The 16,137-nt window shown below is 40.2% G+C and overlaps 1 protein-coding gene across 1 annotated transcript in view; it reads left to right on the top strand.

Annotated features, from left to right (window-relative positions):
- The first annotated feature begins 3,864 nt into the window (after positions 1-3,864).
- Positions 3,865-16,137, top strand: part of PLR1 (NAD(P)-linked oxidoreductase superfamily protein) — a 262,291-nt gene continuing 250,018 nt past the window's right edge. The window contains exon 1 of the mRNA XM_089392128.1: positions 3,865-4,070. Within this exon, the coding sequence (XP_089248254.1) occupies positions 3,954-4,070 (117 nt within the window). The 5' untranslated portion in view covers positions 3,865-3,953. The remainder of the gene's footprint in view (positions 4,071-16,137) is intronic.

The following is a 16,137-nucleotide window of genomic DNA, read 5'->3' as shown; positions in this document are numbered from 1 at the left end:
GGACCACATGCAAACTCCATCGGATGCATGATCATCTTGAGGGTAAGTGTGGTAAGTAAAGAAAACATTTTGAAGTAGATCTCTTAGATTAGTTTGCAAGAATTCTTGTCATTATCATATCATCATGTCTTCAGTAACATGCTTGTGTGAAAACACCAAAAAGTCATTTCATGTGTTTCCTCTACATGTCTTTCTTCCTTTTCTCTTGTTTGACCAACTGTCGTCTTCAGCATTTTGATTGTGATGTCATACTTGCGACCTTGTTCTGGTGATGTTGAAGGTTTGTGTATGAGTTGTGTTCGCTATGTAAACATCTATTGCACTCATACACGATGTTATAAGCACTGTCGCGCAAGCGTTTTCACGGTCGTCTGAAGGTCTATCCGAAGTGTCGCACTTATTGCTTTCACCATTAGACAGTCCCGTAGTTAGTCACACTGAGCATATGTTGTCTTGTGGTTTGGGGTGTCTTATCGTCGAGTCATGTTGAGTGTATGTTCACAAGGTCATGTATACACGAGTTCACTCGCTCACACACTTAGCCATTTTTTTCGAAATCCTGTCGACCAGACCACCCTCCATCAGCCGGACCTCCACTGAGCTGCAATGTGCAGTCTTAGCCCTCAGTTACAAAGCATTGTTTCCCAGAACTGCGCAGAGCTTGAGGCTGCCCTCCAGGCAGTCTGCACTGTGCAATTCTGGAATCAACCCGGCTGATTGTCACCTAGAACAACACAGAAGTTGCCCAAGAAGCTATCTCAGTCTGTGCTTCCCGCAAGCCTATCCATCAAGCCTCCCGCTGGTCAACCAGAGAATTTGACTTGGGCAGTGACCCAGGGCTGCACTCCTCCCAAAAATTGCACAGAAGCTACCATCTTGCCTGCTTGCACTGCCTGAAGAAATTGCGTAGACAAGAGGGACAGGCACCCGCTGCCTGTCACTGCACTGTCTCTGAAAATTGCGTAGTGCTGTCAGTTAGTCCCCCTGTCGGTTTGCTTGCTACTCCTCTTGAAAATTGTGTAGTTTTCATGGACAGTCCACCTACTGCCTAACACTCTGCTCAACCCGGAAACTGTGCAGCCATGTCCTGCATGATTGCCTCCCAGATCTGCGCAGTTCTGGCCAGCAAGCTCCTACAGCCTGATCTCGGCCTCCTCTGAAAATCTGCATAGTTTTCACTACGAGTGCCTCCTGCTGCCCGCTCTACCTTCCCTAGAAAAATTGCACAGTTATTCTTCCTAGCTGAGCTAGATCCCGCAGATGTCACTATTGTCCCGAACTGGTCAACCGAACCTCTCAGTGACCTCTACGCAGTTTTTCCCGACAGTGTCATGGAGCCTTGCGTCCTAGCCTGTCATGTCCTCTACGCTGTTTCAGAGCCTTGTCCTCTCTCCCAGTCACCTGCATCCGAAAACTAAAGACAATGCATCACAATAGACTAGGGGATTTCTGGATTTGATGTCGTCTTGTCATGAGTGATTGCAGAAACAGGTACATGGATGAGATATGACGTGATGACGAACGAGATGAACAAGGAGTGCATGCTAGAAGACTTGCTTGCGGTTGGACGAACACACAAAGCATACCAAGTAGGGAGCGAAGGAGACATGTGCACATGCATGAACCATCAAGCGAACACCAAGACCATTGAAGACTCCACACACTTTTCCATGTGGAGGTGAAGCTATGGTACACCACGAGCACACTCATCACTCAGTAGCACAACAGCTCGACACGAACAACACAACCAACATGTGCATACCAGTAGTGTCATGTCGAGTTGTGTCATGAGTCACCTCGGCCACATCACTACTTTGGGTCATAACTGTGTAATCAATGTAATGTAACGTGGAAGTCTAAGAGACCCATGGATGAAGTCAAAGAGTCATGTAAGTCGAACAGTCATGAGGGAAGTCGAACAGTCACAAGGGTCAATTTCACCCTTGGCTATATATATACCCCTCATTTGTACATGCAAAGGACTTTTTCACCTTGGCTCCTCCCACATAGCCTTGAGAGTCTGTAGTCTTTTCTTTGAGGAGCGAGTAGTGGCTCCAACGCCCCGCTATTGGGGTTAGTGATGTATGGTGTACGGATGTGTCTTGGAACTTTCGCTTAATTCAGAAGCCTGTTAACAGGCCAACACGTTTTCACACATGTATTGTATTCATTTGTAAGACTATTCTTTGGACGCTTGTAATGCATGTTGCTTTAACTTGTACTAAGATAGTTGAACTATTTCGGTTGTTTTAATGCATATGCTATTGGAAATGTGTTGTATGAGTTGTTAACATTGTCCTGCCCGTGTGGACTACTCCGCCGGACAATGGACATATTCCTTCTTGTAAACTTGTTATAATGACCATCACGCTTGTGTGGACTGTTCCGCTGGTTGTTGTATGTGCCCTCTGTTCACTTTATGTTTGTGACTGTCACATCCGTGTGGATTACTCTGCCGGAAGCTGCACATGTCCTGATGTGTTGTTTGTCTCTAACTGAGTTGGGACTATTCCCTTCGACTTAAGACTCACTTTCACCCTCTCCCTCTGCAGTGAAAGAACTTAGACACAAGTTACACCAAGCACTCACCAGGCACACGAACCTTGCTGTTTGAAGACTAAGTATATACTCACTTTCACCCTCTCCCTCTGCAGTGAAAGAACTTAGACACAAGTTACACCAAGCACTCACCAGGCACACGAACCTTGCTGTTTGAAGACTAAGTATACACTCTCATGTGCTGACAAGCAAGAGCTAAGGCATATCTTTAAGATAATGGCAACCGGGCCATCATACCGGATGGGACTCCTACACCAAACAGTGTGAGGTCTAGTTGGGACTTCATACCAGGGAGATCCCCTGAATGTTGGCGGGTCCAACACCGTCAACAAGGTGATGGTAAATATTAGGTAAAATGTAATAATAATACATTTTAATTAGTAATTGCCTCCACACGTGATAACTTTTTACTGAGTGGGAGTAGTAATAAATATTGGGTAAAATATAATACTATAATATTATATTCTATTGAAGATTTCCTCTCAACCGATTCACTTTTTGTTAAAAAATTCTTTATATTTGAGGTTCATAAGTAAACCTAACTCCTATCTAAACATTTGATCCCAGTATAGTAGAGATATTGTAATGTTTAACATTTGACTTGGTCAAAATAAAATAAAAATAAATTTAATAAAATAAAAAACATAAAATTAATAGTTATATTTGTATTTATAATTATAACTAATAATCAATAATTGATTTGATCCCTCTCTGCTATGTTCTATGCTCTTGGTAGATCCGGAGTTAAGATGGATCTAAGTTGGTATATACAAAATGTACTTATATCCATTGATTAGATATATCTATCTTAGATATATACACAAATCGTTGTAAAAAATAATGTTTTGTTATTAAATTATATATATATATATATTTTTTAATCCATAGTGTAAAAATTTATCATAATTTTTTTCTATAATGTAAAAACTTATCATAATTTAATTGTTAAATCAACAAAAACTATCATCATTAATCTTTATTTATCATATTTTAATTTAAAATTATCATTTACTCTCTCTCTTTTTTTTAACAACATTATCCACATTACACTTTGCACAATATATACTATTCAATTATATAAAGAACCATTTTTATGAACACTCTTAAAATTTTATATTTTTAAAATGATTATAAAAACTTAAATTTATAAATTTTGTTGAATTTATGTTAGTTTAGTTAGAAATAAAATAACATTGTAATTAAAAGATTTATACACTCCAAATTGTTTTTTAAAATAAAATTACTCGTAAATTTATGAAATATCATGCGGTGAAGTATCTTCTATACGTGGTACGCACCGAGTATAATTCTAAACTATTCCAAGCCGCAGTCTGCCTTCGCTAACGCATAAATTACTGTCCGACTAAAGCTGACATCGAAAACCTCGCGGGATAATGTCGATGGCGATGGCAGTGGCAATGGCAGTTCCGGGTTCTTTCAACGTGCAGAAGTCGATTCCCTCTACCCTACAATTGCCACGTATCTTACCTTCATTTTGGCCTTGGGAAACTGTAAGCATTTGCGTTTCCTCAGAAGTTTTCGAGCTGTTACGGATAGTTACATTTTACTTACAAGCAGAACATTGAAAACAATGTAGTAGAATCGATTTTAACTCAGGAATGCAGTTTAGGGCCGCCTTTGCATAGACTGTTATGGTGAATTAGTGCTTAAAGTAGGGAAACATGTACTGTGTTGAATTGAACAAAATTGAAAGTATTTATACTATGTTTAAAAGATTTACAGAAGAAATTGAGAAATCGAAGATATGTATCCGTGAATTGTAGCTAAATTTATACTCATACCGAAATTGCTATTCAGATACGAGACATGTCTCATTTCGGTAATGTTGTAAAGACAGACGAAAACGCAAGGAATTGTACAACATTAGACAACTCAGGGTTTTGATCTGGATTTTTTATGACTTTAAAGTCACTAACAAGATTCTGTGGAAGACTCGAAAGAGTTCTTTAAAATTTATTTAATTTATTAAGTTGGGCAAAATTGTTATCAATTTATTATCTACCATTGTGATGTGGCGCTTAACACTAGGATACAGTCGCAATTGGGAGGTTATAGGAATATGATGAAATGATTGCTGAACATATGTTATTTTATTATTGTCGAACAGTTTTTTTCACGTTTGAGTTTATCTCTCCGGTACTTTCCTCCTCATCATTACTTGAAATTGGGTTGAATTTTGCGTGACATTCTTCTTAGGATCAAGAGTCTCCTTTCTAGCCACGATAAGACATCCATGTTCTGCTTACTCTGCTTTTGCGTCTATTTGGTCTGAGGATTAAAGATTCTATTTGCTTTATCTTAAGCAAAGAGATTAACATAAAACGAGAAACTTGTGTACCATGTGACACGAAATTTATCAAGTAAGATGATTTTATATACATTGTTATGGACACAAGGGTACAATAGCTTTACTAGTCAATTCACATGCGCTTTATTTTACTCGTCCAAAGTTCACCATAGCTTTACAACTAGCCTAAACGCAACGTCCATATATATACTTAAGGTAACATAAACATAACATTGGTCATCTATCTCTATCATTCCCCGTTAATGATCTATTAGTTAACTAAGCTTGTCATTAAATTAAAAAAAATTGTCCCTAGACAAAGGTTTGGTAAATCTATCAACTAGCTGCTCCTATGAAGGACAATACAAAAGTTCGATTACCCTATTCTGTACATTCACTCGGATGATGTTGCGTAAACTTTCTTTTTTTTTTAATGAAAATTTCGGGTTTTCAGTATCTTCAGTACACTCTGATTAGCATAGCATCTAGATTCTACATCATCAATAATTCACCTACTTTAACACCTACATTGCTTCAGATGCAGCTCCTAGTGCAACTTTATACGTCTCCTCTATGGAGATAGAGCAACTATAGTCCATTTCTTTTGTGGTCCTTGAATAAAACCTCAACCCGAACTAAATGTATAATTTGAGTAGATTTTCTATCATCTGGTGATTCTTGTCAATCCTCATTTGTGAAAAGAATCATAATAAGGCGGTAATTCTTGGAAAACTCAACAATAAAATCCAAGATTCCTTTATATACCTCATAAACTTCCTGTTGCCTTCTAGTGAACAACTCTCGGCAAAGTCATGAACTTGGAAACAAGACCTAATGCAGGACTAATTTTTGTCCCGGTGGCAGGTAGATGAATGAAATTTCCTACTAGCCATCAATACAACGTTTCATCTACCTTGTTGGGATCATCTTCTTTTATTTTCCAAGAAAAAATCGTGAAAATTGTATTTCAAGCAGAAAATAAGTTTATACTAAGTATATATTTTGAAATTACTCAAGACACACACAAAATCACTCCCCGTGGAAATAATTGGAGGATTCTTCGAGAAAAAGAAAACATCCATCCTTTTAGCTAAAAAGATTCAGTCCGTAGCCTTCTAGACTGTCAGCAAGGAAGATAACTCCTTGAATTAAATTGTTTTCATTAATGTGGAAGGTAATTAAATACAAACTTGAATAGTGACGCTTGGGATTCACCTTTCAAGGTATCTTCATATTCTTATTTTCTATTTACATATTTACAAGTTTTCGCCCAATCCTGGAGGATTAGGTGTCAACACTCCCCCCCCTTAATCTAAAGGGATGTTTGTAAATCCAAACATCATTCTGAATCTTTCAAACTTTTCTCTTCCAAGTGCTTTGGTGAAGATGTCTGCAATTTGCTCATTTGTGGGACAATGACATAGATGAATATTCTAGGTCTCAACATGATGTCGAATCAAATCATACTTTGTATTGATATAATTGGTTCAATCATGGAATTTTGGATTCTTGGCTAATTTAATTGCAGAATTATTGTCAATTAGAAGAGGAGTATAGTGCACTTGTTTCTCCTAAAAATATTCAAGAATTTTCCCGAGCCACACAATTTGCTTGGTTGCTTCTGTAACTGCCACATATTTTGCCATTATTGTGGAATTTACTAGAACTGACTGTCTGTATGACCTCCAATAGACAACTCTTGATCCAAAACTCATAACATAACCTGAAGTAGATACTCCATTTTCCTTATCTCCATCAAAATTTGAATTAGAGTATCCAATCAAGCTGAAGTCATCCACCTGTGTATATTGTTGATTTTTCCATGACACTCAATAATCTGGTCTATGCCTAAAATCACGATCATAAGCACACTCAAATGCCACAACAATTCTACTTTGTACAGTGGAATGACCACCAATCTACCCTGAATAAGATACACTTGACCTACTTGCTGATGTGGTGCCCCACAACCCTTTCAGTGCAAATACCTTGAACACATACGGCGGCTCCTCTTGCCTCCCAATCTGTAGCTCCACAATCTGCCACTATCAATTAACATTGCTCCTTTAGGTCACTGAACTTTGGCCCAACACAATTTGCCCTCTAGATACTCTTTTGTCCTTCAAAGATCCCAGCACATAAGGACTTTGACACACTACCCACTTCTACCACACTGCTACCCCAAAGATAACAGATCTTAGGGCTTTGGGGGTTGTCTTCTTATCACTGAAGATGACCTCTGCAACTCAATGAACTAGGGCTTGTCAACTAGCTCATTTGATTGCTCCTTTGATCCTTCAAAGAGTCAATCCTTAGGGCTTTCAGATTTTCCCACACACGGTGACAAATCTGCCTTTTTTCCACTGTTCTAGGGCTCATCAGACCAACCACTAACTCTCCTCCAAGTCATTGTTCTCAGGTTGATTCAAACTACTGTTCAATACACTAAAGAACATCCCTGAACAATTACTTCCATCCCATGCACAATCAACCCTAGACTATGTCCTTCTCCCACTGCTGTTGCAACCTCTTGTACCACATGTATAACTATGCAATACCGGACTTATGGAACAGATCTTAAGGGTGATTCTGTGCACAGGAAGCAACCCTAACTAGGGCATTCAAACAGTTGTCCTACCCTAGGACAAACCTTCCTTTCTCATCCACTTCAACACTCTCTTCCACGTGGCAACCCTCTTCTTGTTCTCTTGTCATAACCCTCCTCTCTGCCCAATTACTTCACTCTTCTATTCAACAACCTAAGATTTGCTCTGCAGTCACACTATAGGTCTGCATATTCCATATTTCGGTCTAAGAGACCTCTCCACTACTGTTTTGTAGCTTGAGGCAAATCTGGCCTCTAATCGCACTCACACAAGCCCTTGTGCGACTTCTTAACTAGTAGATTAGGGCCTCGACCCTCCTCTCACAACTGCAAAGATATAGCTCTTAGACAGACAACAAACTGAGGCTTCAAAGCCTCCTTTAGAGACACGCCATCTCTTCCTCCATGCATAGAACTCTAGCGAGTTTAACACATACTTTTGGGATAATATATTGAGGTTATGCACCACTGAATAGTGCCCTAACCAGGGCACACCAATCCATAGATCCGTAACCTCCTTGAGATCAACCAACCTTCCTTCAAGGGACATAAGCCACTAATATCCTTAGCCTTTGATCTTGGCTAACTCGGTCCTCTTGTAAACTTGAAAGAGACCTCCAATCCTCCACAATTTTCTTCCTTGAGACTACGAATTCCTGAGGTAACACGATCTTCTTGAGGGAAAACACTCTTGAGAGAGATACACATTTGGATTCCTTTCATGAGTCTCAACTCTTGCCTTTATATAGATTGTATGAAGGCAACGTCTAGCCCTTAAGGGGTCTTCTTCAAGCCTAGCATACTTGACCTTTAACCACAATAACCCCAACTAACCAAGACAATTGATTTTATTACATTTAATTTCACCATCACATTGTTGCCTTAGGTCATCCTTGATCCTTTAAGGTTGCCCACATGCAAACAATGACTAAACAAATAATATCTCCTCTTGGTTTTGCGCCCACACCTTGGGTGCAAAACCCCATCGCTTGGGTTCTTTTCCCACAAAACCCTTTTGTGTTCTACCTTCACAATCCCAACATCTAGGGATGTGAAGTACTTCCCAAGCTACACAAATCAACACTCCCTCTTAGTGAGGGATGTACTTCCACTGCACGGAAGTAACCATCTTCGTCACCGACGACACTAGCCCATCTGGCGTCCATCATTGCAGCATACCCTGTAAAATGGACCACGCTATCTCGGTATTGTCTTTGCCTCTCAAGACCACATCTCCATGTCCTCAGTTGAACCCTTTGCTCCATGATCTAGACAATCTCAGCTCCCTCTGAGTTGCTTCGCTATGCACACTTTGATCCATTGGCCCTTCATTGTAGCTCTGATACCATGTTGATTTTTCCTCAACACTCAAGAATCTAGTCTATGTCTAAAATCACGATCATAAACACGCTCAAATCCCGCAACGCTTCTACTTTGCACAGCGGAATGACAAACATCAATGAATCAACTAGTGCACATGACAATTTTTAACCTTTTAAACCCACTACTTGTTATATTACAATCTAGAATACAACAGTCTTAGGGCACTCGTACTAGGGATCATGGCCCTTACGTACAATCCTAATACAAGGACAAAATTAGGGCTTGATGTCAACTACTATGACCACCTATCTACCCTAAATAAGTACACTTGACCTACTTGCTAATATGGCGCCCCACACCCCTCTTAGTCCATGTACCTTGAACACATTTGGTGGGTCCTCTTGCCTCCCAATCTGTAGCTCCACAATCTGCCACTATCAATGAACACTACTCCTTTAGGTCACTAAACTTTGGCCCAACCCAATCTTTCCTCTAGTTGCTCTTTTTTCCTTAAGAGATACCAACACATAGAGACTTTAACGCATTACCCACTTCATCCACACTGCTGCTCCAAATATGAAAGATCTTAGGGCTTTGGAGGCTGCCCTCTTATCACTGAAGATGACCTCTGCAACTCAATGAACTAGGGCTTGTCAACTAGCCCACTCGACTTCTCCTTTTCTCCTTCAAAGAGTCAATCCTTAGGGCTTTCAGATCTGCCCACATATAGTGACAAATCTGCCTTTTGTCCACTGTTCTAGGGCTCATAAAATCGGCCACTAACGCCCCTCCAAGTCACTATTCTTAGGCTGATTCAAACTGTTGTTCAATATACTAAAGAACAACCCTCAACAGTTACTTCCATCCCTTGCACAATCAACCCTACACTTTGTCCATCTCCCACTACTGTTGCGGCCACTTGTACCACCTGTACAACTGCGCAATAATGGACATATGGAACAAATATTAAGGGTGATTCTGTGCACAGGAAGCATCCCTATCTAGCGCTTTCGAACTGTTGTCCTAAACCCTAGGACAAACCTTCCTTTCTCATCCACTTCGACACTCTCTTCCACGTGGCAACCCTCTTCTTGTTCTCTTTTCATAACCCTCCTCTTTGCCCAATTACTTCACTCTTTTGTTCAACAACCTGAGGTTTACTCTGCGGTCACACTATAGGTCTGCATATTCTAGATTTCGGTCTAAGAGATCTCTCCACTACTGCGCTGTAACTTGAGGCAAATCTGGCCTTTAATCCACACTCACACAAGCCCTTGTGTGACTTCTTAACCAACAAATTAGGGCCTTGGCCCTCCTCTCACAACTGTAGAGATCTGGGTCTTAGACAGATAGCAAACTGAGGCTTCAAAGCCTCCTCTAGAGACACACCATCTCTTCCTCCATGCATAGAACTCTAGTGAGTTTAACACAAAATTTTGGGACAATATACTGAGGTTATGCACCACTGAATAATGCCCTAACTAGGCCACGCCAATCCATAGATCTGTGACCTCCTTGAGCTCAACCAACCTTCCTTCAAGGGACGTCAGCCATATAGATCCTTAGCCTTCAATCTGGGCTAACTCGACCCTCTCACAGACTTGAGAGAGATCTTCAATCCTCCACGACTTTCCTCCTTGAAACTGCGGCTTCTTGAGGTAACACGATCTTCTTGAGGGCAGACACTCTTGAGAGAGATACACACTTGGATGTCTTTCATGAGTCTCACCTCTTGCCTTTATATAGTTTCTATGAGGGAAATGTCTAGCCCTAAAGTGGTCTTCTTCAAGCCTAGCCGACTTGACCTTTAACCACAATAACCCCAACTAACCAAGACAAGGGATTTTCTTGCATCTAATTTCGCCATCACATTGTTGCCTTAGGACACCCTTGGTCCTTTAAAGTTTCCCACATGCAAACAATGACTAAACAAATAATATCTCCTCACGGTTTCTTGCCCACACCTTGGGTGCAAAACCTCATCACTTGGGTTCCTCGCCCACAAAACCCTTTTGTGGTCTACCTTCAGAAGCCCAACATCTAGGGATGTGAAGTACCTCCCATGCTACACAAATCAACATATATTTGACTCCAAAATCTTGAATTCCTTTTTAGTACTTTAGATCTCTTTTTGCAGTAGACCAATGACCCTCACAAGGATTTTGCATAAACCTGGAAATGATTCCAATAACAAATGAAATGTTTGGTCTAGTAGTAGTGAGGTAGTTAAGACTTCCTATGAGTTGTCTGTACTTAGTTGCATCCTCAAATTCATTTCCTTCTTTGGATGTGAGCTTTAAATTTTGTTCCATTGGAGTGGACAAAGGATTGCATTCAACCATGCCAAATTTGTTCAACAAATCTCCAATGTACTTCTTTTGAGAGAGGAATATATATTTCTGATGTTGGGTTACTTCAATACCCAAATAGTAGTGAACATATCCCAAATCTGTCATCTCAAATCCTTTCTTCAATTCTTTCTTTATGGATGCAATATAATTTTCATTGTTCCTTGTCATCAATAGATCATCTACATATACCACAAGATAGACAACAATTTTGCCAACTTTCTTGACAAATAAAGTTGCATCATCAAGATCAAAGTGTTTGAAATTTAGTTTCAGAAGATGCTTAGTCAATTTTTCATACTAGGCTTGTGGTGCTTGTTTGAGGCCATACAAGGATTTGATAAGCTTACATACTTTATGCTCTTGTCCCTTCATAACAAAACCTTTTGGTTGAGACATAAAAACATTTTCTTTTAGATTTCCATTCAAGAAAGCAATTTTTACATCCATTTGATGGACTTTCCATCCATTCTGAGTTGCCAAGGCAAAGAGAGTTTGGATGGTAGCCCATTTTGCTGTGGGGGGGAAAGTTTCCTCATAGTCGACCCCTTCTTTCTGTGCAAATCATTTTTCCATGAGCCTTGCTTTGTGCTTGTCAAGTGAGCCATCTGATTTATACTTATTCTTGAAGACCCATTTGCATCCAATTGGTTTGGTTCCAAATGGAGGGTCCACTAGCTTCTAGGTTCCATTCTTTATGAGAGCATCATACTCTTTCTGCATTGCTTCTTTCCATTCATCATGAGAAGTGAGAAGTAGCTTCTTTATGTTGGAAAATCAAGAATCTTGTATATTATGATTGACTTTCCTTGATAATTATTTGTGATGTTAGTTGACCTTTTATTTCTTGTTCATCTAGAAATTACCAAAACAATGAAGATCACAAAGAGACAAAGTACACAAGATATAGGATCTAAGGCAGGGCAAAACCCCTCCAACGGGAAACCTAGAAAGAAAACCTAGAAAGAATACTTCTCTTCTTATAGAATCAGTTCAAAATGAGACTTCCAAGACCCAAGACCAAAGCAAAAATTGCTCTCAAGCACCAAGCCAAGTCAGCGAAGATTAAACCCAATCAAAGCAGCTTCAATTCAGAGTTCGGTCCTGGAACAAGGTTTGCAATTTCGGCTCGTGCAATTCATGTCTCGATTATAATGATATCCGACCTCAATTTTCTTGGATCTGTCATGGAACACAAGATTCTCTATATGTCAGATCCCACAATATGTCATCGTATATCATAGTCATGCCCATCTGTTAAGTTTACATATGTTCTATGCTAGAGCAATTTATTTCAATTTTCACAGTTAACTCAATATGTTTTCCAGATTAGCTATCACATCAGCGTTAAAGTAAACTGCAGATAGAACATAAATATAAATCGCAAAAGACAAGCGAAGACAAGAGGACACAAGATATGGTGCTAGCCAGGGACAAACCCCAATGTGTGGAAACCATTCGTCAATTATTCTTATATGTTCTTCAATAGTTCAGCAGAGAGAGAGATAGTACATTTACAACAGAAGTCAACACTTTGACTTATCTAGATAAGAGCATAGATCATCTCTAGGAAGATGATATGTGAGATCAGTTGAAGACATGTTGCTTCAACTGATTCTCTAAGGTGACTCTTTCACCTATCATTGCGCTGCATCTCGTCATCATGTTGCACCTCACTGTGCTGCACCATGTTGCACCCATCATCACAATGCTGGACCAGACGCTGTTGTTGTCCCAGTGTTTAGCACTGCTGTACCTAGTGCCACAGCTGCACCATGCTGTCACCCATGTTCTTGCTGCACCATTGCTCATGAATCTCAAACCTTCTCGGGTTGTTCCAAACTTGTGGACCTGCTACATGAGGGGAATGGTCCCCTTGTAATATTTTCCTTCGGTACATCTCAGACATGTACCTTCATGCTCCTTTTGAATTCAGGCATCCCTGTCATCATCTGACTCACAGACCTCCAGTGCTATGTGTCAACTGACATGGTCCCCAATGGACTTCTTGCAACTTGATACAAATTGCCAAACCTGAACCCATGAGTAAAAGCATCTTTGAAAATTCTATTTTCAAACACATACCTTTCCATTGATGAATGCCACCCTGGAACCTTTGACTTCCATTGCCGAAATGGACACCAGGTTCTTCTTGCGATCAGGTACATAAAAGAGATTATGTAAATGAATCGAGTTACCCTCATTCAATTGAGGGGTAACACCCCTTCCGGGATAGGTGGCACCGACTCCAAGTATAATCCCACGAATGCTTTCATCTCTACCAAATTAGAGAGAGAGCACCCTTCTATCCGATGGAGTGCCTTGAAGCACTACAATCAATAAGCCAAATTCCCAAAGAATCTGAAGGAGAGGGCCAATACAAGATAACGCTTCTTTATCTTATCAGAAACAATATTTGATTCTTCATACAGGGGTTCCTTGCTTTCTTGAAGAGTCGACCATTTCCTTGATGGCCTGCATTGTCATTCCTCTGATCATTGAAGATGTCCCTGGAATGATTGTTATCATCATCAAGTTATGTGTCTCTGCCATTTGGACACTTCTTCGCATAATGGCATCTGCCTTTCCTTCCACCCTTAGATCCGGACTTCCCATTGAAGTGATCTTTAGGTAGGCCATCATAAACTTCTGCTATGCCATTCTGATAATATTCTCTGCTTTGACTTCACCCTTGGTGAATTAGAAGAGGGATGAGGAATCAATTGATCCTTTTGTCCTTTCCCAACTATCTTCGGTGATTTCTCTTTCACTCTTGCTTGGGCTTTGTCTTCACCTTAGCTCTGATACCATGTTAAGTTTAGGTATGTTCTATGCTAGAGCAATTTATTTCAATTTTCACAGTTAGCTCAATATCTTTTTTAGATTAGCAATCACATCAACATAAAAGTAAACTATAGATAGAACATAAATATAAATCGCAGAAGACAAGCCAAGACAAGAGGACACAAGATATGGCGCTAGCCAGGGACAAACCCCAATGTGGGGAAACCCTTCGTCAATTCTTCTTATATGTTCTTCAATAGTACAACAGAGAGAGAGAGAGATAGTACATTTACAACAGAAGTCAACACTTTGACTTATCTAGATAAGAGCATAGATCATCTCTAGGAAGATGATACATGAGATCAGTTGAAGACATGCTGTTTCAACTGATTCTCTAAGGTGACTCCTTCACCTATCATTGTGCTGCATCTTGTCATCATGCTGCTCCTCACCATGCTGCACCCATCATCACAATGCTGGACCGCATGTTGCTGTTGTCCCAGTGTTTAGCACTGCTGTTCCTAGTGCCACAGCTGCACCATTGCTGCTTTGTGTCCTTGTTGCACCAAGTATTATACTGCTGTCCCAATGTACTTGCAACACTGTGCTTGCTGTTGTCCCATGTTTCACTATGCTTGCCGCTGCCCCATGTCTCACCATGCTTGCAGTTGTCCCATGCAGTGTTTTTAAAACCGGAACCGGTGACCGGACCGGTCCACCTAATGAACCGGTTTACCGACCGGAACCGGTCTAACCGGGACTGGTTTGGTCTAAACGAACCGGTTTTTAAAAAATACATTAAATAATTAATTTTTAATGAAACAAAACTATTTTTAAGATGTAAAACCATGATTCCAAGCCAATAGAGACAAAATATGCAAAGTTTGCTCATTTATATACCATGCAAAGGTGAATATATCAAAATGGCACCGAGTGCAATACATATCATCGACAAAATAGCAAAATACATAAGAAATGAGGCTCTAAATGGCCTATAAAGTCCAAAAACAATGCTGCAAGCTATGAGGCCATTGGCCTACTACAAGTCTACAGTGTACACATGATCAATCATCAAGTCCATCACCACTACTAGACACAGGATCATCATTAAGAGCTACATAGACATCATCTGGTTCAAAGTCTGAGGATGCCTCAGCCTGATCTGCAACATCAGTATCAATGCCACCAATGACAATAGAAGTGGACCTAATGGAAGCACGAGTTTGTCGACCTGCACGACTAGTGCCTTCCATTGGTTCCTTGCCTTTCCTTGATGCCGCCCAAATGGGTCTTTCATACATGACAATGACCTAGAAGCTCTCAATGGGAGCTTGACCTAAAATAAATTTCCTTGAGCATGAAACCCATGCATCAAGGCCAACAATAAAAAAATTATTTTTCTCATTACATCAAATACATAAAATCATGATTACATATGCCATTATGAAGACTGGACCTAGTTACATATTTCAACATGTTCCTTAAATCTGGTGATGCTTTTGCCCAAGGTAAGAGTTCCTGACTGTTATGACCTATGTTTTTAGGATCATGAGATTGATCCAACATCCTATTGGATTGTGGAGACAAAATGATCAGACTTTCTGAGATGAGGACCTCTGTTGGTTGAATGAAGGTGCAGGATTGTCCCATCTGTGAGTGTGAGGGCTTGTGATTCATCATATATGTTATTTTGTGATTCATATTTTATTTTTTTATGCCATAGTCCATGATCCATGGTGTGGAGATTTTGGAAATCTGCACTTTAGAATATGTAGGAAATTTCACCTCATTTACCTGAGGTTCCTGTCAGTGTGTGATATGAAATATATATTACGGCAGCAAATACTTCAATTCTGTCCAACACTTCAACGGGGAAATCAAGAAGATGGACATTGTAAATGTGTATGAAATAGAGATGAACACCATAATTATTCTGGCACAATCTCAACCAACAGACAGATTTGAAAATTACTTTTACAACAGGAGATTTGGATCAGCCTTAATTCTGTTTCTTAGCTTCATCTAGGCGGGCTGTCCATAAACTGGCCGGTTTAGGACGGAACCGGCCGGTTTGCTACAAACCGGCCGGTTTCGCCCTAAACCGGTCGGTTTTGACTGGTTAGGGCCAGATTTTGGGCACATGAGGTATGAAACCGGGTTTTTTAGACCGGTTCGGACCGGCCAGGCCTCCAACTGACCGGTTAGACCGG

Source organism: Pinus tabuliformis, chromosome 1_1 (genome assembly GCF_031772625.1).
Source record: "Pinus tabuliformis cultivar Carrire ecotype Pingquan chromosome 1_1, CPIR1, whole genome shotgun sequence".
NCBI classification, from domain to species: domain Eukaryota; kingdom Viridiplantae; phylum Streptophyta; class Pinopsida; order Pinales; family Pinaceae; genus Pinus; species Pinus tabuliformis.
The sequence above is the reverse complement of the archived record's forward strand: the minus strand, read 5'-3'. Positions and strand labels throughout refer to the sequence as shown.